This window comes from Sebastes umbrosus, chromosome 20, assembly GCF_015220745.1.
Source record: "Sebastes umbrosus isolate fSebUmb1 chromosome 20, fSebUmb1.pri, whole genome shotgun sequence".
In the NCBI taxonomy this organism is placed as follows: domain Eukaryota; kingdom Metazoa; phylum Chordata; class Actinopteri; order Perciformes; family Sebastidae; genus Sebastes; species Sebastes umbrosus.
In genome coordinates this window covers 15,292,671-15,318,735 of record NC_051288.1, presented here as the reverse complement: position 1 = coordinate 15,318,735, position 26,065 = coordinate 15,292,671, and the positions used below count along the sequence as shown (strand labels likewise).

Sequence of the window (26,065 nt, the reverse complement as noted above, 5' to 3'; positions counted from 1 at the left end):
TGTTGGATTTTTACTAGAAACACATTTGACATGTTGGCATTGTGTGTTTGTAATTTAGAAAATTAGCTGTGGACGGAGTTCAGACTAATAACCACTAACAGCCTCTCAGAAATTCGGAGCCATGAGGTGGTAAATGTGTAATTCCTCGCTTTGCCTTAATCTCACAAAGCTGATCTTCTATCACACTAATGCACTAATTGGATAAGGGCTTTCTTTTTTGTCAGGAGTTGAAAGGACTAGGTTCCAAAGGTGCAGCTTTTGTTATTAGAATAATTTGAGTTGAGGATAGGTGACGAGACTTGGATCCTGAGTGGGGGGCGGAGAGGGGGACAAAAGGATGAAATGACAACAGCCGTAAATGCCACGGAGGAGGACGAGGGCTGACCTCTTTGAAACTACCTGTGGGGGGAACGGGAGGGAGGGGGCGCTGACATTTCACAAGACCGCAACACGCAAGGTGTTTTACACACAAACATGTGGATGCATCTAATGCAGCTCTTCTCTCTTTATCTCTCTCACCACATGCGGATACACAACATATGTACTGACCGTCGGGCAGAGCGGCGAGGTTTTACCGGCACTCTAAAAGCACTCAAAACTATTATTGCGCAGCAGTTACCATCAAAAGGACCTCTTTTCTTTTTTTTTCCAGCATGTTAAAGCATTCCATTTACTCAATCCACCAGTAACTAATTAGCATCTGTTTATTTAAAGCTATCATCAGCCCATTGAAGTTGTCCCGGCCATGACGTCGGTAATTGCTGTGGCCAGTTTGTAACTGATGGCTTAAACCTGCCTGTTGGACGAGGTAGACATAAAGGCTAATGGTGTATCACTGATGTAGTTCAGGTCCTATTTTCTTCTGTAATTTATTTAGCAATGTTAGCAGCGTGGCTCTAGGGATGACAATGTCGGTCGGTCAGTCCACCATTTTTTCTATCTCTAGACTAAAATATTCTAACAACTATATGATGGATCGCCAATAAATTTTGTACGGACCTTTATGGTGCCCAGAGGATAAATGTTACGGACTCTGGAGATCCCCTGACTTTTCCTCTATTCCCACAAACAGGTCAAACATTTCAGTTTTCCTGTAACATTCAATATCTACTTGACTGATTGCCAAGAAATTCATGGTTCACAGAGACGATCGTTTTATCTTTCAGCCCAACAATCGTGAAGCCAACAGTAGAAATACAGAAATACACCGTTCACATTACAAAGCAACCTACCAGGAATGTCTGCTTGCACATAGAAGGTCTAGAAGGTAACCTCCAAGTTGCAAAAACGTTTGGAAAACTCTTGAGAGACTCGATGCCCGACGACCTATCCTAACCGTAACCATTCAAGGTAAATGCCTAACCTTAACCATCTCGCGAGAGTTTCGCGAGATGGTTAAGGTCTTGTTTACTGTAAAAGACACTTTGTTATATGCTGGCAGCTTGAGCCTTTACTTAAAGGCAGAATGAGTAGTATTTTCTTAAATATAATGTATACACTCATACAAAAATAATACCTCTCAATCATCACTTATAATAATAATAAGAATATAATAAAAGTGTAGTATTTTACAAATACAAATAAACAAAGAAAGTTATTTGTATAGCACTTTTCTTAACGTTACAAAGTGCTGAACAACAAGAAAAAAATACAATAAAAAAATAATAATAATATAGATAAATGAGTAGCAATGAAATAAAATTCACACAGAGATAAAAGCTTTTTTTTTTAAAATAAATCTTTGAGAAGAGATTTAAAAGTAGTGATAGATTAAGCAGACCTAATCTCAGTAAGTAAGTCATTCCTACTAAAAGTGTGGCGGTGTCTGTATCCGCCTGTATTTTCTCATCTGTGTTCGGGATGTTTCTGTGCGTCAACCTCTGTGTAAATGTAGCGAGCAGTTGCCAGATCATAAGCATGCATCCAAGAGAAAGCTGTGAAAATGGCGTACACAGCGCTGAAAAAAACGAGGCAAAGCGCCAAGCGTACAAAGCTCGTTCGAAAACGAGAGTGAATGTTGAAACTTTGAATGTTGTGTTTACAAACCGCAACCGACAAATCCTATTCGTTCTTCCTTTAAAAAAAAAAATCACTGTAAACAAGGCATTTTGATTAAGACGACTCAATTATCTAATTTGCTCTATGCTTGCATTGCTAAAAGTGAAAGCAGCACATTACCAACCACGTAATCCTCACATGTCCCTCTGCAGACTCGGTGTAGTCTCACGTCCTGCTCTTCCCTCGAAGAGCTCAATCAGCAGTCATCGATTGCTATAATAAGATTATCCTACTCTTAAGCCCCTGGTCACCTTGATTGTCCCTTGTTCAGTTTAAAGTTTGCACTCTAATAATTTCCTCTAAAGTTACAGATGATTGAGCGTACCTGTGATTAGGAGTTCAATTTAGGATATAGCTTACCCTTGGAAGCTTAGAAGCTGTCCCACGAATGAGTCAAACGAATTAGAGAAGGGTAACATTTAATGAATATTTTATATTACAATATAACCATGTTACTTATCTTATTACCGCAATAATATATATTATTCCTGTTTTCTAATGAGTTCTTGGTACTTGCGCCTACACAAAACCACTCAACCACACCAACATCTATAATAACTATACAGGATATCTTCATTTAGAGAAGGCCATTAATCCCAGTGTGCGTGTGTGTGTAGATTGTGAAAGCATTTATTTGATTTTCCATTTTATTATGTGTTTTATTTTTTGTTATTCTGCAGGGCAGCGCCTGTGGGCCCAGTCAGTGATCTTTGAAAAAGGACAAAGTGACCCGCTTAGGTGTAGAATATGCTCAGAGGCGGGGTGACACTTACCCTTTTATAGAATCCAATGAAGGGAACAAAATGCTGTATTCACAAGACGGATAATTCATGCACTCACTTGCGAAATTAATCAAGCAGCATAGCAATGCACTGCATGAACCACCCTTATCACAGCCGTGAATGGCTCCAGCTTGTATTCTCGACAAAATCAGTCTGTCATTGCACAAACACCGCTTGCTTCTGCAGAGTTCACTCTTGCCTTTTGTCATTAACTTAGTATTCATCTCTACAATATCTCCGGTATTGTTCAGTCCCTTTTGATGATTGTATTCCCACTGAGCACATTTTTTTTTTACGCCGGACACAGAAGCAGAGCGCCAGTATTCCATGCTCCTGCTCTCTCTTCTTATGCTTTGTTGCTTTAAATGAATTCTGCAACATGATAAATAACATTACTGCTATCTGACATTTAGGATGAATGTTGTTGGATTTGAAGCTCTTGTGTTGGAGGCCGTAATAAGCCGTGAGCTGTTTTCTTGTTTTGCAACAACCCCGCCGGGCCCTCCATCCTGCTTTTATCTTTCCGCAAAGGGCAAAATTTCTCATTTTGACCCGCGGTGGCCCGGCAGCTCAAATCTATCGTTTTTGATGTTTAATAGTAGAGATGTACAACAATCTAACACGGGCCACTCCGATTTAAAGTTTAAAAATCAGAGCTGCAGAAAGAAAAATCAATCAAGTGATCAATCTCAATTTCATATGGCTGTTGTTTTTTTCTCAGCTTCACCACCTCGAGGGAATGTTTTCAGAGTGATTCAACAAAACACTTCTTACATAGAAATGACCTCAACTTTCCTCTCACTCGCTCCCCATCAGTGAGTCTGGACAACCAGTCTGGAAAGGAGTGGTTCGTTAAGCTTCAACATGATAATAATCATTTTATTTATATAGTACCTTTCAAAACGAGGGCTGCATCGGCACAAATACTGCATTATTTATATGATATGTAACATATATAAAACACACTGAGTGATGATTTCTCATTTTTAGCTTTTTTGCATTTTTGTTGTTTTAATTTGATAGAGGAGAAGGGAAAGACGTTTGACAAATATGTTATGCAACAATATATTATACATATATGCAGGGTGAGATTTAAATAAATATATAAAAGACATATACTTTTGTGAATTCAAAGACAAAAGTTGTTTGTCTCTATTTTCCTGTAACTTCTATAATATTATGTTCATAAAAGAACACATTAAGAACATGAAAGGAAACGTGTATATGTATCTTTCAGGACCTTCGCCTCCCAGAGTTTTTTTCTCGTAAAGTTGCCACTTTAATCTCAGAAAAAATGTCCACGTTTTTTTTCTCGTAAATTTATGACATTAATCTCAGAAATGTTTCTCGGAATATTACCCCCATCACCGGACTCCGTACTTTTTTTTTTTACCTATAAAAGCCCTAATATGTCGTCGTAAAAATCAGTAGACATAGTAACATTGTGTCATAATGTTAATTATCACTATTGAATATTAAGGTTAAAAATAACTGCATTTCGTCACATTGTTGTTTTTCATTCCACGTGTTTCAGACAGGTTAGAGTGCATTTATTTAAAAGATTTATTAAATCTCCTCTAGATTTGAGAACATGCTGTTTTGTTGTTTCGTGAGCCTGTGTGAGGTCTTCTTTTTTAATTTAATCTCTATAAAAAGCCACAGATGATTGAGGCTCTGGCCGAAGAACCGCCTGTGCAAGTACTAGTAATGAGTCACTGTTGGCTCTCAAATATCTAATCAAGCTTTTTTGACATATTAATTGAATAGCACCATTTCCATCAATTTGAATGTTTTGCTGTGTACACCCTCAGCAGAACTATAACAATTTGAAAGAATGAAACGGGGCTCTCTGACACACTCTTTTTCTAAACCTGTCATATAGATGAGTCATTGATTCCCCAAGGCGTTGATTCAAAGCGTCTTCAACTGAATTTTTTCCCCACTTGTTCGCTTGTACAATGCTATCAACCTCTCCAGACCTCGTCTGAATTTTGCCAATTAATAGCCAGACTAATGAATACTTAATTAAATTCAGTGTGAGTGAGGGTGGGGGGTCTGGACACAGAAGAATATCAGGGTTCATTACTACACCAAGGACAAATTCCTATTCAGGATTGAGACCACCAGAAAATTACAGGGATAATGTGAGATAATTGGAAAGTGCTTTAACTGTCTAGTGTACTTGAACAATCATAACAAAAAGAGTTACTTCCTACTATCATAGCATTTTATTTTTACTTTTGGTTAAGCTTCACTTCTGTTTTCTGGGTAATTGACTGTTCGCTTAGCTTAGCCCTTAGTTACTGTTGCTACGCCTCTGAAGCTTTCCATTCCCTCATGGCTAATATGCAGTTTACAATGATAACGGTAGGAGATTTACCGCGTTATATTTTTAGTCAGGGCTGCACAATTAATCAAAGTTTTCTCAAAATCGCACTATGGCCAACTGCAATTTTCAAAACACAGGAGGCTCAATATCTGTTAAAGGAGAAATGTGTCAAAATACCATTTTTAAATTGAATATTGTGGAGCTGCAGAGATGTCGTGGTCTACACATCATATTCTACAGACTTAATAAAAACATCTTTGTTTGGTACAGATCCCCGCTTAAATCTCACTATAATCATTTTAATATAATTTAATAATAATGATTTTAAAAATGATAATTCCCTCTAATATCGCAAATCATACCACAGTCAAAATAATCACAAATAGATATTTTTTCAAAACCACTCAGCCCTATTCTGAGTCATTTTTTAAACAGAAATCCAAATCTTGCCATGTTTGCCATGTTGAGTTACAGTTGCTAACCATTTTGAGTTCACCATTTCTATTTATTTGAAACCCTCGCAGACATCAAGTGTTGAATGTCACAGAACATCCAGCGAATTCATTTTAGTTATAGTTTTTTTTTTACTATCTAGAGTGTATTACTTTTGTATGGAATTGTTTGTACATTGTGCATTTGTGCACATGCAGAGCCATATTTATTGAACTTCAGAGAAGAAGTGCAAAAGGAAGGGCAGGTCATGAGGCCGATCATCATCACAAACCGCTTGATGTGCTTAGTAATCTGGTGCACAATTAGATCCTAATGTAGCACACTTTAAGCTCATCACAAATCCAATACCAATCAGTGATGTCCTTGGCGCTAAAATGGTGGCCTGTTTAGATATTGATCAGACACGCGCGTTGCTGATGAAAGTATGGTGCTAGTTGTTTTACAATATTGATTAGTGGGGAACAAGAGAGACTTTTCCGTAGACATTGCATGCCAGCTTCGCCGTAGGCCGCACTCCGCTGATGCTCTGGTGTGTTTTTGGCATACAGGATAGCTTTACATGTTTTCCTGTGAGTCCTTTATTATTATTAACGGCTGAAATTTAATTAAATTGTCTTTTCAACTTCATTAGAAATGCAATGTTTTTTTGAGAGTTTTTATATTTATCATGTATATAAAATGTAAATAATGTATGTTCTATAATGTATTCATGTATTATTATTTCATTCGAGCCTATTTCTCTCTCCTTTCTCTATCTATTTGTTGATTGATTTGCTCTATGTTCAGCTCATCTGTCATCTGTATTTGATGTTACAGCAACTGATGAGAGAGCGTCAGCAGATGGCCAGTCGTCCGTTCGCCTCTGTCGCGGTTGCGCTGGATTCCAGAGGAGAAGAAACGGAACTGTTGCAGCCTGTAGCTGATGTGAGTCCTGCTCGCTTCCTTACACACACACACACACATACATTGTTATCAAATGTATGCCAATGCAATGTATGCAATAAAAGGAAGTTGCAGTGTAGCTATAGCTGCATTCCTGTAACATCTTGCAGGAGTCTTTCACACTAAAACCGTTAATTTCTTTCATTTAGATTATTGTAATCTCCGCTTTCCAAATTTCACCATCACACGTTTTCATCTAAAAATGAACTCCTGACAAGCACCAAAAAGTTTGAGCTTGTAACATCTTGTCATCTTTTGCACGGGCGTCTGATACAATCAATCTTAGATTTGAAAGTGCTTCTACTGACATACATACAATAGTTTTGTAGTGCCACATAATTGGACCTTATCGTGATTTACTCAACCAGCAATATGTCAGCCTTTTATCCCCCACTCCCCACATCAATAAGAAATGTGCCAGTGATGGTCCTTCTTTCTTCCAATGTCCCTCTTCTTTATATGAATTGTCCTCTGCAATCAGGGCCGCAGACTTGCTGGCATTTTTTCAATCGATGTTATAAATCTTTTATGCGAAGTGATGTCATGATGCCAATTTTTTAAAAGATTCATATCGATTTTTCAAAAGTAAAAAACGAAAAAAAAAAAAGGTTTTATGGTAGTTTTAATGCTCTTGCAAAGAAAAGGTGGTCATTACTTTGAAAAGCAATTGGAAAGGGGGTTGCTCTGATATTAAAATAATGACGTCAGTGGAACATTTTATTATTGTTCCTTATCCTACAGTGTGCATGTTTTAATTCCTAATTTGTCCTCCCAGTTTGTTAACTGCTGCATGGTGATTAATTTGTTGCTACCTCACCTCTTTATTTCTATGACGTGAACACCTCCCATGCAAAAATAGAAAGTAGAGAAGTTGTCTGGCGCTAAGTACAGTCTAGGGCTCTATGACACATTGCGATAAAAGCATAGCTTAGAGCAATATGGGGGAGCTACATCCTCAAATTGACATCAGAGGACCAGCAGTGTTTCCTCAGCTAGAGCCACCTCTGTGTCACCTGCCGCTGAGAGAAATAAAATCACTGTGGCAACCGGTAAAGAGGCACTACATTAGCTTTTAATGTATAGTGCTGAGTGGTACTCACCGTGCATTAGGGTGTTGTGAAGGGCAATGTAAAGAGCAAAAGAGGAGAAAAACAATGTTTCTTAGCTCTCTGAGTGCACTTTTTGAGTTGCACTTTTAAAAGCAGTGAGGTATAGTCTGAGTCTGAATGGTTTGGAGACGACTTCTTTGCCTCGATTTAAGTAAAATGTTAATTACATACTTGAAAGTGGGACGTGTGTGTCATTCTGTTATTTAATCATTTATTCCAGTAGTGTTGTTTTCCATTTCTGCACAAGAAACAAAAACAGTGTTCTTGTTATAGAGCGCATTAAAGGAACATTGTGTAGGATTTGGCAGCATCTGGTGGTGTGGTTGCAGATTGCAACCAACCCCTCCACTCGCTCCTCCCTTTCCAAGACTGCGGTAACGTGAGCCGCCGAGTGCAAAACCGTGGTAACAGCGTTCACCTCATTCAGAGGCCATCTTTACCATAATAACATGACTTAAGGAATAACAGAAGTCAGATGGCGGCTAGCGGTACCGCGGTTTTGCATTCTGCGGCTCATGTTAGCGCAGTTTCACCAGCGTGTCGGAGAACTACGGTGACCTTCAGGTAACGTAAAAACGTGAAAATCTCTCTCTAGAGCCAGTGTTTGGTTTGTCCGTTCTGGGCTACTGTAGAAACATGGCGGACTCTGTGAAAAAAACCTCTCCCTATGTAGATATGAAGGCTCATTCTAAGCTAACGAAAACACGACAATTCTTAGTTTCAGGTGATTATACACTAATGAAAACATAGTTATGAATATTATATTCCCTTTCTGCTAATAGATCCCCCCAAAAATGTTACACACTGTTCCTTTAAGGCAGAGACTTTGCATCCACTGGAGAGCATTGCTGTAAACAATATCCCAAGCTGTTTTGGAAACGATAACTGGATAACACAATCTTCAGTCTTCTGTTTCTTGACCCTTTCAAGATGCAGAATGAACCTATAAATGCTCGACTCTCAATTTCACTTAGATATCCGTACAGCTTTTAAGGAAGTTGCTATAAAAGTTTTGTTATGGAAAACACCTGAGAAACCCGATTTACACGCCTGTGTCCTAAATTCATTTCACAGACATTTGTATGCTGAATGCTTTTTCAGTAGCACCTAAAACTCATTCTAATTCATCAAGCAGCTCTTAATTAAGTGTTCCTTGGGTTATATTTTTCCAGTAGCTTCTGGTGGCGCAGAAATTGTCTCAAATGACATTCAACGGTGTGTGATGCTAGCGTTACCGTAGGCAAGGTGTTGATTCCTGATGTGCGGTAGCCAAATAGAACATGAATATCTTATGTACCTCCTGAAAGGTCATAAAGCATATTACCTCGCAGGGAAACCAAAGCAAAACACACATTTCTCTGTTGAAAATGTGTGTTTTTTTTTTCAGATGTCAAGCAGTTGCTGCAGCAATGTGGTAGATTGTTTACTATAATACATTAATGATTTTACTTTATTTTATGTTTCCAGCTGTTAAAATGATTTGCATTAAGGAGCTATGTCTATAACTGATATCTAACTATAAAGCTAGGAATCTCTGTCTGTCCGTATGTCTTGATAACCGTTCTTCCGATTGACTTTACAATTGGCGGGTGTATTGCTCAAGGGAGTGCAGCGCCAAATGTGATGCAATTTGGCCAGATGGTGGCACTATAACAATGAACTTTACATTTTGTCCTTTAACTTTTTCACCATAAGTCTCACAAACAAAATTCTGATTTATTTATTTATTTTATTTTTTGCTGCACCCACCTCCTACACATTTTGAGCAATCTGCAAAAAAATTGGTACAGAACATCTCTGGACCAAGCCGGAAAAATGTACTGTTTTGTATTGTTGATGTTTCATACAGTTTTGCAATAGCTGGCTCTCAAAGTTAGCTCAAATGCTGTGGGCAGGGCTTATATTACAAAAAATGTCATATCTCCTGAACGCTTTGTGCTATTGTGACCACATTTGGTGGACGTGTAGATATGAAAAATTATGCCATTTAACCGATAGGTGGCGCTGTAGCAGCGTCATTTAACCAAAGAGGAAGTATTCTCTGTCTGTGTATATGTATGACTGCCCTTCCAATATCTTGAGAATCGTTCATCAAATCAACTTCACACTTGGCGAATACAAGGAGCCATACCGCAGTAGATACTAGTACTGCACTAGTATCTGTATATATGGAAGCATGGTCATATTCAGCCTTTGCCAGCTTTTTAAATATGTCAGTGTATTTTGGACTCATCCCATAAAGAAAATCAACATGGTTTCAAATGTGCAAATGCATATGTTGGACCACATACAGCTCAATCACACGCCTTGGCTCCAGCTGAAGGTGAACCATTTGAAACCAGCCTAATTCTCTTTTATAAAGGTTAATTGGTCAGCATCTGGCTCCACTTAGCTATTGTTGATGTCAAAGAGGACACTGATGTCACGTTAGCATCAATGGTTTTCCTATTTGTTTCACTGGCTCTGTTTGTACTCAGACTCGTTCACTGAGTTAGTGCAGACAAGACAAATTGTATAGATAATGTAAGCATAACTACAGGGGCACGTTATGATCAGTGAAGAAGTCTGAGGTTTTGCTTGAAGTTTTCTATTTCAGCGACAAAGTTTCAAGCAGATTTTTAGACTATCACAACCACACTAATAGATGACGCAGCTTGCACAGGAAACAAGATGCATAGCACCAAAATGACCCCTCACACCCATTCCAACACATGAAAAAACATTTTAAGACCGTATTCTCCGATTGTACTGTCGGCTCTGATCTCACTGCATTAATTATTACCAGCTCTCTGTCACTAAGATCCTCCAGCTGGTCTGAGAGAAAAATCGCAACAGCCCTCGTGCCTATTTCCTCCATTTTTTGTTTTGCTTTAAACCCCCAAGAGACGGACGTTGCTTTTAGTGACCGAGATGGCAGCAGCTGTTGGACAGAGAGCCAACCGGGGCCTAAACACCGCGGGCCGAGGTCTCCGTGTCACAGATGTCTCTATTCAGTATGGCCGGCATTCAACATATGGAACTGCTAACGGACAGCTAGTATGATGGATGACACCTGTCAGCAGGGGAAAAGGAAAGCAGATACATTGTGTGTGTGTGTGATTATGAATGACCATAATACAGCTTGATTAATGCATCATAGAACTGTGTAAACCTTCTTTGGAAGATATGAAAATGGAGGCAGCAATTTTAAAAAAGACTTTATTAAAAAAAGAAAGAAAGGCAACCCTATGATTGAAATGGAATGAAATGATTTATTAATGTTTTTGTTTTCCTATTGCATTTTGTGAATATTTTTCCGTTATCCCAGATTAATATAAGCATCTCACGGAGAAAATGAGAGAGAGCAGGCAGAAAGAAAGGTGCTATTATTGCTGCCTTGCACACTAACAAGAATTTGTTGTTTATGCTTTTATTTATGGCAAAAAAATCTTAAGTAGTTCCGTGTCGTTTCCAAAAATGCTCAATGTAATAATGCAATTGCTCCAGGGATAGTCATCATTTGGTCATTTAATTGAAAGACAGCATTGCAAGAAAGCATTATTTGCCACTAAGTTGCAAGAATTAAATTGCTTTTTATTGATAATAACACTAGTGATATCAACTTTGTGTCCGAGGTGTAAATACAGAAATATGTTCAGATTAACAGTGCAGTAAGGCAGTGTAAACAGAGCCAGTAATAGCTATGGAGAGTAAAGAAGTATTTAGAGTTCATGGGTTTATCCAGTGACTGGTTCCATGTAGAGCCCTGATCATGCATTTTATTGCACCAGTCACTGGGTCTGTACAGGGTCAACCCGTTCTCACTCTTCAGCTGCAGCTTCATCAGTGCCCCTTGGCATCTGATACCAACGCACCGAGGCACCCTTTAGCGTCCGTATGAGACGCACCGGGCTTTTGACCAACTCCTATGTAAACCCAAACTGCATCATTATTAGGCGGTCTGAACAACTGACAGTTGGACGGGTCAAACTAACACAGGACGTGTCCCGTGTGAAAACAAAGTCAACGTTGACTTATTTTACAGCAGTCTTGTTATGCAACTTCTGTACTTTGTTGACGACAGTTAATGTACTTTTATCGCCTAAAGCTGCCTTCACATGATAAGAAATATGCTCTTCACTCACGGTGAGGTATGGCGCATATAGCCATGCAGAGGCAAAGTGCAGCGCTGGTATAATATGCCTTAAAAATGTGCACAAGGAAAGCCATTCACTGTTTCTGGGGTCAAAGTTGAAATAGTTTGAACTTCGACCCATAGGAAAACAATGGCACAGCCAACTTAGAGCGATTTTACTGTGATCATGAGCGGCTTAAACCTAACCTAAAGTAGTTTTTGGTGCATAAGTAGTAGTAGTAGTAACATAAAAATTAAGTAAACCTACGTTGGAAGTTTATTTTTGAAAAGAGACTGTATGCATGTAATGAGCGGAATCTGACATGCCATCCCTGACGCATCCAAGACTGATGCTAGAGCGTCATAGTTTGAAGCGGTGGATGAGTTGGGAGTGAGAACGTGTTGACAGGGAAACAGGCGTAAGCAAAGACATTTAAACAGAGTCCATAGCTTGTCTGGCGACTGGTTCACGGTGCTGTAGAACGAAAGCTGTGTGCAACAAGGACAGTAAACAAACATCAAAGTGTCTGATTGAATATGAGCTAAACATAAAACCATTTTCATATGTTATGTTTCAAGGTAAACCATCCGATAGTTGTTGAGATATTTCAGTGCTTGTTGCGCTAGAGGAAAAGTTGTGAGATAAGTATTTCATGATGACCTTTGAGTGATTAATGTAAAGATTGAGACAGTATTTCTTCATATACAACACAGCAGCTTCTGTTACACGTTTTCACAAACCACAATTTCGCCTCCGTGCTATTAATTTGTTTTGAACAGCTGTAATGATGTTTCACCCAGTGGTCCATGTAAGCATAGCTTGCAGTGGAATCTGCCTTAATCAAAACTGTGCATACTGTCGTTTAAATTAGCTTCCTTGCATGAATATGGCTCATATATATATAGCTATTCATTAGCAGGATCACTTGAATGGTCATGAAATGGCTGGCAATTTAATTGGCCTTGTATGTCAGTAATGTAATTTGGGCCTCTCCATCATGAATGTAGCAGAAAAGATGCATGAGAATATTGTGTTCTGATCATGTGGCCTAATTGGGTTGAGTGACAATGCACATAAACAGTCTCTAGCCTGCCTGCGATACAGAAACATGTCTCTTATGTACAGGTTTGCGGTTCACATGGTGCCTATGAAGGCTTTGAATCCATGTAGTATAATTGTCGATTCAAGGCAACTTGACTTGATGTACAGTTGTGAAGATACTTAGACTTGAAGGTACCTTACCTTACAGTTGATCCAGGGTTGCATGTAAATTAGTTTTACAGCTAGGGGGCTTTCACACCTATAACCTCTTTGGTTCCATTAAAACAGGGTTCTGCAACCTTCGGCTCTAGAGCCACATGTGGCTCTTCAGCCCCTCTCCAGTGGCACCCTGTGGATTTAAAAAAAATAAATAATAATTAATAGAAATGAATAACTGTTTTTTTTGTTTACATTTTCATTTTTATTTCTCATTGTTGTAGGTCTATGGTACGACGGAGTATTAGGGCCACAATAAATCTGAGATTTCGAGAATAAAGTCATAATATTAAGAGAATAAAGTTGTAATATTTAGAGAATAAAGTCATAGGTTTAAGAGAAAAAAGTTGTAATATTATGAGAGTAAAGTCATAATATTATAAAGTAGTAATTTTACGTGTTATTTTCTTTTTTTCTCGTACACTTATGACTTTTTCACGTAACGTTATGACTTTTTTCTCGTAATATTCTGACTTTATTCTCGTTATATTACGACTTTTTTCCCGTAAAGTTATGACTTTATTCTGGAAATCTCAGATTTTTTTTCCCCTCAATGTGGCCCTAATACTCTGCAGTACATTTGCACTTTTGCCCTCACTGCATTAGACTTATATACTATATACTTAGACTATAAATTGTGTTACCTTCATCACAATGATCAAATGTTTTGCGGCTCAAGGCAGATTTTATTTATTTTTTTTGCCTAAAATGTCTCTTTTGTTAGTAAAGGTTGCTGACCCCTGGGTTAAAACAAACTCAGGTCCGTTTGCCCGGTTAGTACGGCTCGTTTGGGCCGGTGTTAAAGCTGTCTATCGAACCCTGGTCCGGACCAAACAGCCGAACCAAGAACGCTTGTAAAGGTGGTCTCGGTCCACTTCCAAAGCGGACTCTGGTGCAGTTTAATATATGGATTTTTTGCCAGGATTTTATGATATTAGATGTGTGATTTTTGCATGATTTCAAAAGTTAAACTACTAATAAATCCATCTGCTGATCCTGAAATCTGTTCAGGAAGCGATCTGTATTCAAGGCCATGTATATAAGCACGTCAGTGTACGTATTTTCCCTAATTAATAGGTCAAAAGCTGTTAAAGCTGCTGTGCTTGTATCCGACTCTGTACTTTGTCAGTTCATTAACTCCATTAAAAAAGTGTGCGACAGCGACCCCCCACCCAGGACGCCGATCAGGTGCATGTCCGTGCGCTCCCAGAGGACGACAAAATTGTCCTATCAACGAGTTACCTGTCAGTCTGTATAACTTCATGTTTCCTATGGTTTTTTTTTAAAAAAAGAAAGTCAGTGTGAACAGGAACCTGAACTAAAATGCATCATTTTTTTCTCCTTGGTCCGGACCAAAGAAACCCAACTACAGGTGTGAAAGCACCTGAAACATACAGTGAAAAGGGTAGAAATCAGACCCTGTAATGCGCACACTCAAGTAAAAACCGTATAAATGTTGGGCTTCTTAGAAACACTTCAACAACTGATTAACAATTAGAGTTTGTGTCTGTCACATTTAATGTACTTTCTCTTTGTACTTTGGTTCACCTTTGTCCTGCTCTCCATTCTCCTCATCTTCCTGTCCTTCTGTATTAGTTCCAGCTGATTAGTTGTACAGCAGGCAAATGGAAAATAACCCAGCTCCAATGTTGACGGCTTTCATAACCTCTGCAAATTATTAGAATTCTGCAAAGAGGTTTCTTCTTTTGGATGAAGGAGAAATCCAGCACCTCTCCGAATCAACATTCAATAGTTTCTGCCAGTTGATCTTTTAAGAAGTTTTCAAGATTTATTTGCTCAAAATGTTCTCTTCTTATGTCGGTTCATTATATTTAAATGGCTTTTCAAAGCCTTCGGTGTCAGTGAGTAAATAAGAACATACTGTAATTGTGAACTATGGCATTTCAAATGGCAAACTTTAATTGGAAGTTGCATGAAAAATGACACTGAATGCTTCATAGGATTCCACTTAAAGGACTCTGAAATGTATGCATTGCACATCAACATCCAGTGGAACACATCAATACATCTCCCTCCTGATTCTCTCATGTTTTAATGCATGTGTTTGTGCATCCCTGTTTTTTTCTGCCATTGCTGACTCTCATCTCTATTTTAAATTCAGCCAGACAACATAGAAAAAAAAGAGTAGATTCTATTCAGACGTGTTATTATTTCCCAATTTCTATCCCCCGTCGTCCAAAACATGCTGTGAAACCCCTGACATTCATTATCAGGATGACATGTTTTTCACGCTTGAGACAAGCAGTTTTGGCCATTAACTGAGAGGGGAGGTCATTGCCTCAACACGTGGAACCGTCTGACAGGAACACACACACACACACGCACACACACGCACAAAGGGGTTTTTGTTGTGTGACCAATCAAACCATTTGTCTCAGGAGGAGGGTGTCTCGTCTTAAAAAGCATCTAATATCAGTGACTGTTGGTCTGCTGGACCTCAACTATCAAGACTTGTGTGACTGATTTCAAGCTGCGTTGGCAAAGATCCCATTCAAGTCAATAAAGTACTCCTATCATGCATTTTGTCTCTCACATCACTATCTCTATCTCTATCACGTATTACTATTACTGGTGTTGTCTGTGCAGGAAACAGAATACAACTATTTTTACTCTAAAATCCAAATAAACTAGTGAACATTTTGGTACTGTTGTAGCACTCAAGATCACGAGACCAGTCTCCAGACCATTTTTTGAAGGTCTCGTCTCCAAATCGCCCATATGTTTTACTCGGTCTTGTCTCGGTCTCAGACAAAGAGGACTCAGGATTTTATTTCAAGACCACAACTGCGGGGATATCACTAATTTGTCTGGGAATTGTCTTCTGATTAATGTGTTAACATCATTACTGTGATTGCTCATAGAAAACTAAGGAAAATTCACACACATAAAAAGATTCACCTCTGCAATAAGTTTTGATTATTTTAGCGAGACATTTCTAATGGTACACTTATACATGTACGTACACAGATACATACAGTAGGTATGGCAAAAAAAGAGGTGATTGAAGGGGAATTTTCATTTGTTTTCTGTGGGTTTTTTTATGGGAATGTGGATCTTTCAGATGGATTTGAGGATTGCCTAAAGGTTTGTATGTTGCACATTTTATTGTGTGTCATGCAGTGTGGGACTCGCACTGGTCTGGTCTCGGTGTTGACTTGGTCTCAACCCTTCAAAGTCTTGTCTCGGTCTCAATACACTCTGGTCTTAGTCATGACTTGGTCTCCGTTTAGGTGGTCTTGACTTAAACAGTTTTTTAAAAAGTGAATTTCTTTCTTCGCTGTCCTGAAATTCTGTTTAAAATGTTGTTTTTTCTGCTGTATGTTCACTTCTCAGGGAGCACCTAAACCCGTTGCGATGGAGCCGTGTTCCGGAGGGAAAGCTGCTGTGTTGACTGTCCTCATGCGTCTGCCCTCTGGGCTCTCAGACTTACCTCCACCAGGACAGTCAGGTAAGAAACAATCATCATTTTAGTTAATATATATATATTGTTTTAATGTCTATATGGTGAAGTATGGTGAAACAATCAAAACTAATCTGCTTTATTCTGATAAATGTTGATCAGGTTTCGGTTTCACCTGTTCCTGCGTCTCAATTATTGACTTCAGTAAATATATTTATGAACATGTTACCTGGCAGCCCAGAGCGTATGAATGACAAAACATTGTGTTGTTGTGTCTTCTATGATGTTTTGAAAACCTGATATTCAATAAACTTTAAGTCATAAAAACATGCTGTACACTATCAAAAATACACTCAATATATATCACAGAGCAAAGCACACATTTGCAGATCAAATAAATGAAACAACCCTGCTCTTATTCCCTGATGTTACTACTGAAAATGTAGCTCCAATCCTCACAGGAAGGGAAAAAAAAGTTTTACTCTTGGAAGCTGCAATATATTCTTCATAAAATTGGATGTTTGAAATATTACAGACAGACCTGTAATATCTGTTTTTGTTTTTTTAACTGAACAAAGCAATTTGTGGAAATTGCCTGTGTTTCACCACCCTCACATCTTTCTCTCGCTCTCTCTTCCTTCCTGTAGGAATCATCGTTGCCAGTGCGCTGATAGACATTTCACAGCAGAAACCAGATTTTAAAGACAAGTCCATGGGTTTAAAGAGCCGAAAAGCCCTTCCTCCGGCACACCAAGGCACCTGCGTCTGAGTCTCTCAACCCGTCAATCCATTTGGGTCCCCTTTTTTTACACCATCTGAGGTCATATTGTTCCAATAAGGCCGCTGCTCCCAGCTGAAGGCCTTTTTCAGAGACAAGACATGGCTACATGTAGAAGATGACATTCGGCTGCTACCACTCAAGAGTCCACAAGAGCACAACACTGCTTTACCTTTTTCCTGCTCCCCTTCGCTCTAATCTGCATAAATCAACTCTCTTGTCACAGGAATTTTTTCTTTTATCCAATCTCTGGAGCAACTTTTCCTCCAAACCTACTGGGCCCAAATCTCTTTCCTTTCAGCTTTGGCAGCAGTCATCACGGCTTAAACTGCGCTAAGAGGAAACCTGCCTGATCATCAAGTGACATCAGAGACAGATGAATCAGAGGGATCTGCACCTATTGACGCTTCGGTCGTGAATAATTTGTGACACGTCATCGTCCATTTGCTCAGCATGAGAAGGTGTCTGTACATTAGGTTATATCAGACTGATTTTCCCTCACACTGTGTTGGGAAAAACGAGATGATTTAAAAAAAAAAATGGCTGGTAGATATCCAGCATGTGCTGCCTATGAGGTTTCTTTTGTTCTTTTTGCTTGCCAACAAGTGGTATTCTCTGGTGCTAAAGCATTAAGTTCTTATGCTAAAGCCTTTGCTGTATGGACTGAAATCATTCTGCCTTTTAGCGCTACAGGCCAGGACTCTTTTTAACACCCCTGCGACCGCATAGATAGTGTTTTGACAACTAGAGTATTTTGTCACACCACTTTGCCAACTACCATTCAAATGCTCTGTTTTAGCATTTTTACTGTACATACGTATCCTCCACCCAGCTGAAGCTAAAGTCTGTATTTTCTTTTGTGGAATACATGTACAAAAAATGCTGCAGAGACTGCAATCACTACCAGCGGCATGTGGGTGATGACTGCAAAACCGGAGGAGGCGTGAACAAAACCCATCAAGTCATCAAACTAAAAGCATGGAAAAACTCCAAAAGATGCATTTTCATTAGCAAACTGGAAGTTTCATTTGTTACAAAAAAAATCCATCTTTTTCAGTGTGCAGAGAAACACTGAAGATCTGGTTTGATTCTTTTCTGTAGTTTTGTTATTGTGTCATTTTGCTGTGCAACTTGGACATTAAGTTTTTGAACTTGGATCGGTGTGGATTCGGAGTAAGACGTCTGCTTGATAAAGTTAGACCGGGGACATCGTGCTCCTCTGACGGTTTACTAGTTTGTTTTGTAAGTTTTTTTAAATGGCCCTCTGACGCTTTATTTCCATCTTTGAGTACAAGGAGTTGCGTTACCCTTTTTTATAATGCCTTGGCTTTCCATGGACGGAGGGGGCATGTTGATCTGCAGAATTTTAAAAAGCTGTCGACCATTTTTAGCCCCGACCTACCCCCCACCCGCACTCTGAGCTGTACAGTGTCTTGTTGGAACAAATGTGAGTCTTTGTCACTCTTATCTCTTGAGAATTTCATGTGTTCGTCAGGTTTTTATGACAGAACGGCAAGAGATTATCATTTATTTTAGGCCTTGTCACCCTGTTACTATTAATTATATCTATGATAAATTGTAAGTCTTTTGCTACACTTGTGAAAAAAGAGCATTTTCTGTTAATATTTTTTGTTTTGATATTTAACAGATTCCTGTGTAATAGCATTTAACTTGATTTTTATCGTTGACTTAAGTCGGTTGTTTTTAATGTCAGCTCCTTTTTGAATCGTGCATCTTTTTAAGGACTGTATGGGCATTGCCTTGCTTTTTCGTTTGCAAAGTGGTCGTTCCGATGCATTTCACGAGGATAAGTATGCCAGCTAATGTGTTTTATTTTGTGTTTTGTAGAGTAATCCTATAACAGTGTCATTACACAGGAATCGGGGTCTCACTGTACCGTGAAAAAAAGATGATAAACTGCATATCAGTAATCTTCAGTGTATTTTAAAGATGGACAACATGCCAGAAAATAAAAAAAAAAAACAGACCTGAAAATCTTTTGTGCATCTGAGTCTTTTCATATACTGTATAGTACATTGAATTCTACGCTTCTGCCCGCCTGGTGTTTTTGTCTCTAAAGCTTAAACCTACAATTTGTGATTGTGTTTTGGTGCACGGTGTTCAACACTGGTTGATTGCCTCAGCCAAAGATAATTATTCCCCTTGAAAGTGTCTGAGAGAAAAACTAAAACACAGACCTGTTGTATTTTGTGTCTGTGCAAGAACAGTGAACGCAAGCAATTGATAGTGAAAGTTGCAAAAAAAAACAACTTTTCTACTCAGTAAGAAAATGTCTATTTTTTTTTTTTTTTAAATGTGTATGAATGTATGTGGTGAAATCATTTCTTGGCTGGTACTTTCATAATTTTTTTTATTTAAAGGGATCCATTTGAACAACGTTTTTTTTGATGGTTTTACATAATTGACTCCAAGCTCGAAGAATTAATTAAAATACTCGCACTGATGAATTAAAATATTGACACATCAATAAACCCTCTTTGTAAGCCATTTATCATCTGATCTGTATTGTAACAGTTCTGATAACAGGCAGAATTAATAAAAAAAAAGGTTAAGTTGAAGCTAATGTTTGCCGCTGAAAGAAGAACTATTATGCTTGCTGGAAATAACAACCTGGGAAAAGCTGCTCTGATTGGTCAGCTGGCCCACTCTGTTGTGATTGGTCAACCGTACCTACGTAACTCTTCGGACTCCGCTCCTGCTCCGCTCTAACTAGCTTTATTGAGGGATGCCAAACTAGCCACTTGGCAAGGTATTATGCAAATGTGTTAACTTGGTAATGTTACGGAAGAAAAGGCGGGACTTCAAGCGAGGCGTTTCAGGCCGTTCACGAGCAGTGTTTCTGTGGGGGAGAGTAACTCCCTTTGGCTTTGTAACTTTGCGGACCTTTAACATGCACAAAGAAACTATATAACACACTAAAGGAAAGGGAAAAAGCATAATAGGGCATCTTTAATATTCAGCAAGCATGCAGTCAGAACAAGCAAACAAATGCAAAGAGTCAAAAGGGAAAAGGTAGGTTGATTAGATGAATTAATTATAATAAACTAAATCATCAATCTATTTTAATTTCACCTGAAAGATGCACCTTATAGGCTAAACATGTGACAGGAAAGAGCATGCTGCATTAGCCCCTTTAAAGATCAGCCTGATATTAAAGAGGTTTGTCCTTCAACACCTTTCAGAGTGCTTGTGCTCCCTCTTCGACGTCAGCGGTGTGCATTTGAACAAGGATGTAAAGAAAAAAGGGGATTTCGCCTGCCAAAGAGCCACTCCAGATAATCCTCACTTATACTCAACTGTATACTTATTAGCCGCAGGTGCTCTTGGAGAAAAGCCACCATAGTACCCTAAAGGAGTGTTAGTATATTAGAATGCTGTTGATGTTGGCAAGAAATAAGAATATAAACCCATTTAATGCTACTGTATATATGAAGGGCACATGTATAATGTACTGTTTGTGTCCTTTATAAAGATTTTATACTCCTATTTCTGATTTGTCAGTGGGGTTGCGTACCGCATTGCCAATAAAACACATTGCTTTTAACTCTCTTTTAACTACCAAGCATGCATTTGGAAAAACAGAGCTTTTTGACCTTAACTCGTCCCCTCAGTTTATCTGTTAAAAGACAATCTACCTGCCCTGCTGTGTGCTCATCTAGCATGTTAAAGGGAGGCGACAGCTCTGGAGGTGACAGGTGGTCTTAGGGCTTCATTGTGCTTTGCAATTTTCCGGCGCTTGTGGCTGCCAGTCCTACTTGTGAAGTGCTGTGTGACTCCCCTGATTCCTCCCCTGCTGTTTTAGTGCCGTCAACAATAGGCACGTCTTCGAAATAGGTACATTAGTGCTGTTTTTTGCCATTTGTGCAGCAGCCAATATAGTCGCATAATGAATAATGAATGATGAATAAAAGAAACACTGTACAAACAAAATTGATAGCTACAGAGAAAAATGTGGAGACATGAATCCCAAACTATAATTGTATGTAAATGGATGCTAAAGCTTCAGAACATGACTGAGGATTTATAACAGACATATGAAGCTCATATACTATACTACTATACTATGACAGTTCTCTTTACAGATATAATGCAGCGCACCCTGTATGTTATCTACATTTGTATATTGTAGACATTGACCAAATTGAATGAATATATACCCCTATACCCCTATACCCCTTTCTCACTTCTCCTCCAATAACTCATATATCATAGAGTGATAATATAATATAATATATAAACTATCCCAGATTTATTTACATCCCAAATTAAACATATGAACAGCATCCCAAGTTTATTACAACCCACATATCCATCCGGAGTTAAAAAGTAGATATAAACCAACTCCTTATCACAACTCTTCCTCAACCATATACCTCCCAAAAATATCTTTTTTCTATAGCTTTTTAAAGTGATTTATATTTGTGCTCCGCTTCAACCCATCACCCATCACCTAGTCAAATTGTTTGCTTTTATATGCACATATACACACTTATTGAGCAAGTCCTTGTGAATACACTGCTGATAGATGCATGTGAATGCCAAGGGCAGCAAAATTGGCCCCTGTGTCTGAAAAAGATCCAGGACGCCAGAAAAATCTGAGGGCGTTTGACCAAAACAGGCTGCTGGCTGATCCAAGGTGTGACTGTCTGTTATTTTTCAAAATGACAGTTGAGGGAACAGAGGTCATTGCTAAGTACTGGAGAGGGATGTGCTGAAAATATTCAGAGTGACTGCTGTGCTGAGTCACAGTTGGCACACTGATGTCCAACCACTGATGGCCACACTATGCTCCCTAAATGAATTACTTGGATCTCATCGTTGAAAGCTGAAATGTAAATTCTGATTAATTCTGAAACAGTCTTGAAAACCTCTTAAAGGTCCCATATTATAAAAAAGTGAGATTTTCATGTTTTTTTTATTAGGCTTAAGACCTACGTATATAAATACTGTGAAAGTATCGAAACACTCAATCCACAGGGAAACGCACACAGCCCGTATTCAGAAACTCTGCATTTTAAACAAGCTGTCAGGATCTCTGTCCACTTGTGATGTCACGAATATACAATATTTAGACCCTTTACGCAGTTTTAAACGTAAACATTCTAAACGTGTCCCAGTTTATTCCTGGTTGCAGTGTGTATGTGAGTGACATCAGCTGACAGGAAGTACACATGGACCCAATCTGTTGACTAGCAGCAACGCAATTCAGTTGCAATTAAAATTCCGTCAAAATGCGCTAAAACGGAGCGTTTCAGACAGAGGGTAAATACAGGTATATTCAGGCTGACAGAATGAGGAAAATAAAGTTTTTTTTTTAACATTACAGCATGTAAACATGTTCTAGTAGAAACACAAAATACAAGTATGAACCTGAAAATGAGCATAATATGGGACCTTTAAGTCATCTATGTTTTTCCTCTCCTGGTGACAAAGTCAAATCCCTGTGTATCAATGTCAGTGTGTGTCCCCTCCTTCTTATAAATAGGACCTAATTCAGTTTCCCTTGTTGGTGTCCTGATAACATTACAAAATGTTCCTGAGGTAAATTGGATGAAGTAGGGGAGACCTTGACCTTGTCTGTTTGCGTATCACAATGCACTTAATTCAACCACCAGATGGCACTATATAAATAAATGTGCAGGTCGCACACTGATTACATCAGGTTAAGAGTTCACATGTGGATAGGTGGATTACCTGCAGGGAAAAAAGCATGCAGCATTTAAGGCTCTCCAGTTCCCTGATTCACTTGTGATGGAAGAGTAAGGATTTTTTTTTATTCCTGTTTGTCTTGGTTCGTCTCCAGTATTACCAAGAGATGGCGATTAATCTGTCACTTCCAGCAGTATAATTCATGGGGGTGTGTCAGAAGACGGATCTGCCAAACCATCCAATATAATCCTGCTGGAAGAATTTGGATGCCAGTGCATGTTGTAAATCAAACTGTCCAGGGCCTTAACTTCAGGAGATATTAATGTCAGCATGCTTTACATATAATGCAGATGGTAAAAGAAATGAAGAAATCTGTGAGGAGGTGTGTATCATTTTATTGTGGATCTTGACTTCTTATGCCACCTAATCATAACTAATAAACTAATTTAATGATCCCACTATAATTTACTAATTTAGTGGTTAATTCTTGCTTTTTTAAATAAAATTTTTGGTATGTATAATGGTAAAGACTATAAGAAAAAATGGCTCTAAGTTTACTTTCACAGAGACAAAACTAAGAGGTCCAATTATTATAGTTTGACAGAGACTGAAGGTCAATTCGGTAAAAGCTGTGTGGTTCATGAGAATGAAGGAAGGTGCATCTATTACAATGTATGCTATTAGGCTACTGTTAAACTGATTTTGTCCCACATTTTGGAAAAGTATTAACTAATATAGCACAGTACAGTGCACTGGAAAGTGCATAGTATATCATAGCAGTCAAACACAGGGTGTCATGCTGCCTCCCACCACAGTTCAAAGCTGTTAACGCTGCAACAATGTTCTAGATGGATGTAGCCAACTTTCTAAAAAAGAAACCTAAGATGAATGTTGAAATAAATATGTTTGATGTAATGCTATATTTTAGTCAAGATAAAATTGAAAATAACATGCTGTATATCAAACAACTATTTATGGAACAGTGGACAACTTGGGACTAACATTTGCCTGGAACAGTGGACAACTTGGGACTAACATTTGCCTGGAACAGTGGACAACTTGGGACTAACATTTTCCTGGAACAGTGGACAACTTTGGGACTAACATTTGCCTGGAACAGTGGACAACTTGAGACTAACATTTGCCTGGAACAGTGGACAACTTGGAACTAACATTTGCCTGGAACAGTGGACAACTTTGGGACTAACATTTGCCTGGAACAGTGGACAACATTGGGACTAACATTTGCCTGGAACAGTGGACAACTTTGGGACTAACATTTGCCTGGAACAGTGGACAACTTTGGGACTAACATTTGCCTGGAACAGTGGACAACTTTGGGACTAACATTTGCCTGGAACAGTGGACAACTTGGGACTAACATTTGCCTGGAACAGTGGACAACATTGGGACTAACATTTCCCTGGAACAGTGGACAACTTTTGGACTAACATTTTCCTGGGACACTGGACAACATTGGGACCTAACGTTCCTGGTACTCTGCTGAGACTTTGAGGATTGCTACCTCTCTTCAACAAGGTAGGACTTTGCTTTTGTATGTGTCCAGTGAGTTGATGTCCACCTCTGTTCAGTCAGATGTGTCTTTGCATCTGCTAGTTGCTAATTTCTTCATTTATTCTGCTGCCTATATACAGTATGTGCATTATTTGCTGCTTGGTATTTTGTTTGAAGCTGAGCTCATTCCTCTTTGGTTGTTTGGCAGGTGCATTATGATATTTAAATAGTGAAATATGAGTACTCATATGTAAGTAATCATGACGGTTGTGGGCTGAATTGCAGCACCCTTTGCTGTTCCTGTTGGCTTACTGCAAACTCAAGTTTGTCGTAGAAGAGTCTTCCACACTGTCCATACACACACACAAATATGTCTTTGTATTGTTTGCTTCATGGCAAACTTAACATGGCTATTGTCACATCATGAGGTAAGTTGTTATCTTCACAAATTTCTCCACACACTTCATATCTGCTGGGTTTATGTGACCGCTTGCTTTACTATTTTTCATATCATAATTGCATCTAAAGTGCTGAGCTGCTTCTCTCTATGGATTACATCGCTGCTACACTCAGCTGCACTCATTGCCAAGTTTGCCAACCTTATCGGTGTACCGATGGTCATCTGCTGCTTATCAATGCTACATTACGGTACATTTCAGAACAATATGTTTTTTTAGTTGAATATGTTAACAGTTATTAACTGCTGCACATCTGACTTTTGTTTATCTATTTATCTATGCAGTTCACTAAACAGTAGCTTGTGGCCTGGTTTGCTAAGCCAGGAGAACAGCTTTTTGTCTGGCTCTGTATCTAATTTGGCTTTTAGGAGGACTTTCTATTGAGTGTTAATATCTTATTGAGTGCTGAGCTTATGTATGCTTGCGTGAAGTTACATAAAAAAAATGTGTTCTGTGAGTTGTCTGATATCAGATAGCTTGAAAACACAAGGTTGAATCAGTCATTTAAGGTATCATGTTTGTGTAAGTCACCAGCTGGGTGCACACCCCTTTTCCATGAAGGACATAGACACTGTGTCAAGGTCTCAGATGTAACTGCTATCCTGCCTTCAAAATTAAATCTGCGTCACTCTTGACAAACAAAGTATAGGGCTGCACGATTATGGACAAAAATGATAATCACAATTATTTCGATCAGTATTGAGATCGCGATTATTATCACGATTATTCATTGATTTTTAGGGACAACATTTTTATTGCACTTTCACATTTAAATAAACAGAGTGCTGCTTTCACTTCCATGTTGTGCTGCATTCCTGTTAATGTACAAATTAGGGCTGCACGATGTTGGAAAAAAAAAATTGACATTGCAATATTTTTTTTCTGCGATGTAACAAAATACAGGATTATTCGCCCTAAATTTTGTAGGCTACATTTTAAAGTTAAATGCATCAATCTGGTGCACTTTGAGAGGTAAATTAAAAGTTTATCAAGCATTTTAAACGTCAATATCGCAGGCGATCATTTTCATTTAATTGTGGGAAAGTCAAAACCTTGCTTGCGATTAATATTTGATAAATTGTGCACACCCTATAACAAAGATTTTGGAAAAAAAAGTGCAAATGTATTGTTATACTTGACAGAGCACATTTGCAGTAGGAGTAGGAGAATCTTAACAT

General features: G+C 38.6%; 1 protein-coding gene across 2 annotated transcripts in view; it reads left to right on the top strand.

Annotated features, from left to right (window-relative positions):
* atrnl1b (attractin-like 1b) overlaps positions 1 to 19,239 on the top strand; it is a 76,506-nt gene extending 57,267 nt beyond the window's left edge. For both annotated transcript variants that reach the window (XM_037754666.1, XM_037754665.1), the window contains 3 exons: positions 6,439 to 6,546; positions 16,400 to 16,514; positions 17,114 to 19,239. In XM_037754666.1, the coding sequence (XP_037610594.1) occupies positions 6,439 to 6,546; positions 16,400 to 16,514; positions 17,114 to 17,235 (345 nt within the window). In that variant the 3' untranslated portion in view covers positions 17,236 to 19,239. The remainder of the gene's footprint in view (positions 1 to 6,438; positions 6,547 to 16,399; positions 16,515 to 17,113) is intronic.
* The last annotated feature ends 6,826 nt before the right edge of the window (positions 19,240 to 26,065 follow it).